Below are 1,512 nucleotides of genomic sequence, written 5' to 3'. Positions count from 1 at the left end.
GCAGGATTCTACGCCTTGGACCGTTTGACAACGAAAATTTAGTGTCAGAAAAATACGTGTAAAACGCTAGCGACGTGATCTTGCTACGGCGTGATAAGACGTGCAAAACCGCCGGTAAGTTAAAGCTCGCAAAGAAAAAGGGGTACCAAATAACCGATGTAAGTAAATACTTTCAATACATATTTTTTTGGAACATTTTTAAAAATGCATATTATGTAACGTGATTTTTTTTTCTTTTTAACCTCTAGATGTACGAAGTTTACCATTTCCCCATTTCATCCAATGTGCTGTTTCGCGATTACATCGACCTGTTCCTCAAAATAAAACAGGAGAGTAGCGGCTGGCCTCGTGAATGCAGCACAGAAGATGAAAAGAGGAAGTACATACTCCGTTACGAGGCCAAAGAAGGCATATTGCTGGACAGCACCGTCATTTCAAAAACCCCGGAAGAAGACAAGTTGCCAAACTGGCTCTTAACAGTTTTTTGGGGGCGGTAAGATTCATTTTCTTCTCTCTACCCTTCTATTGGAAACGTAATTTTTTTTTCCTCTGAAACTGAATTTCTATTTACAGATTTGGCATGAACACAAACAAAACCAGTTTGGTGTTTGTTAATAGCATCCCTACCTTCAACAAATATATGGCCGATTCAACAAAAATTGTAAGTTTTTACCCAAAAGAGATAGAGAAGCTTTGATTGAGTTTGCAAATAAAGTTTTAATTGTTTATTTTATTGTGTATTTTCAGATCAAAGATGTTTTTTTTCCCATCTGACGAGCTGGCCGCCCTACAGTTTGTTTCTGCAGCCGAGTTTGTGAAGCAGGACACCAGCACCAACATTTTTGTAGCTGCTTTCACAACTGCATGGGCGCGGTTGAAGCTGTATGAGGAGATGGACAAATTAGGAACTCACGTACTCTACCATGACACAGACAGCATCATTTATTCCAGTGATGGAACTAACGACCCTCCTCTCGGAAACTTTCTTGGGGATTTCACGGACGAATTGGACGGTGGCACCATCTCTGTTTTTGTGTCTGGTGCGTATATTTTTTTTTTCTGGAAAATTATTCCTAATTATTTCTTTTTTTCTTGGTGATTTGCTGATTTATTTTTTTATTGAATTCCAGGTGGCCCGAAAAACTATGCCTACACTACAAGCGACGGGGAAACTTGCTGCAAGGTACGTGGGTTTACCCTAAACCACAGGAACGTCCAGCTCTTCCATCAAGCAGCTCGTGCTAAACTTGGACGAACCCTCCTCCATCAATAACCATAACCCGGCAAAAATTTGCAGGGAGCCAAAAAGGAGAAAAATTATAAATAAAGTTGAAAATAAAATGTATCAAATAATCTACAACAAAAGAGTCATACAACCGGACTATTCGACCTTGCCCTATGGGTACTTTTTCTCATACCATCACGTTTTTCTCTGTGCTCAAAATATGTTCGAAAAAATAATAAATATGTATGTAAATCACATATGTCGTGTGTAAAAAAAGAAGAAAGTTG

General features: G+C 38.9%; 1 protein-coding gene across 1 annotated transcript; it reads left to right on the top strand.

The window, feature by feature from the left end:
* Positions 1-705: 705 nt before the first annotated feature.
* LOC129218880 (uncharacterized) lies at positions 706-1,496 on the top strand. The gene is given in 3 exon segments (XM_054853201.1): positions 706-1,040; positions 1,131-1,221; positions 1,223-1,496. Coding segments are annotated over 3 exon segments (651 nt in total). The 5' UTR covers positions 706-754.
* Positions 1,497-1,512: the final 16 nt, after the last annotated feature.

Source organism: Uloborus diversus, chromosome 3, assembly GCF_026930045.1.
Source record: "Uloborus diversus isolate 005 chromosome 3, Udiv.v.3.1, whole genome shotgun sequence".
Taxonomy (NCBI): domain Eukaryota; kingdom Metazoa; phylum Arthropoda; class Arachnida; order Araneae; family Uloboridae; genus Uloborus; species Uloborus diversus.
This window is presented reverse-complemented; position numbering and strand designations above follow the sequence as displayed.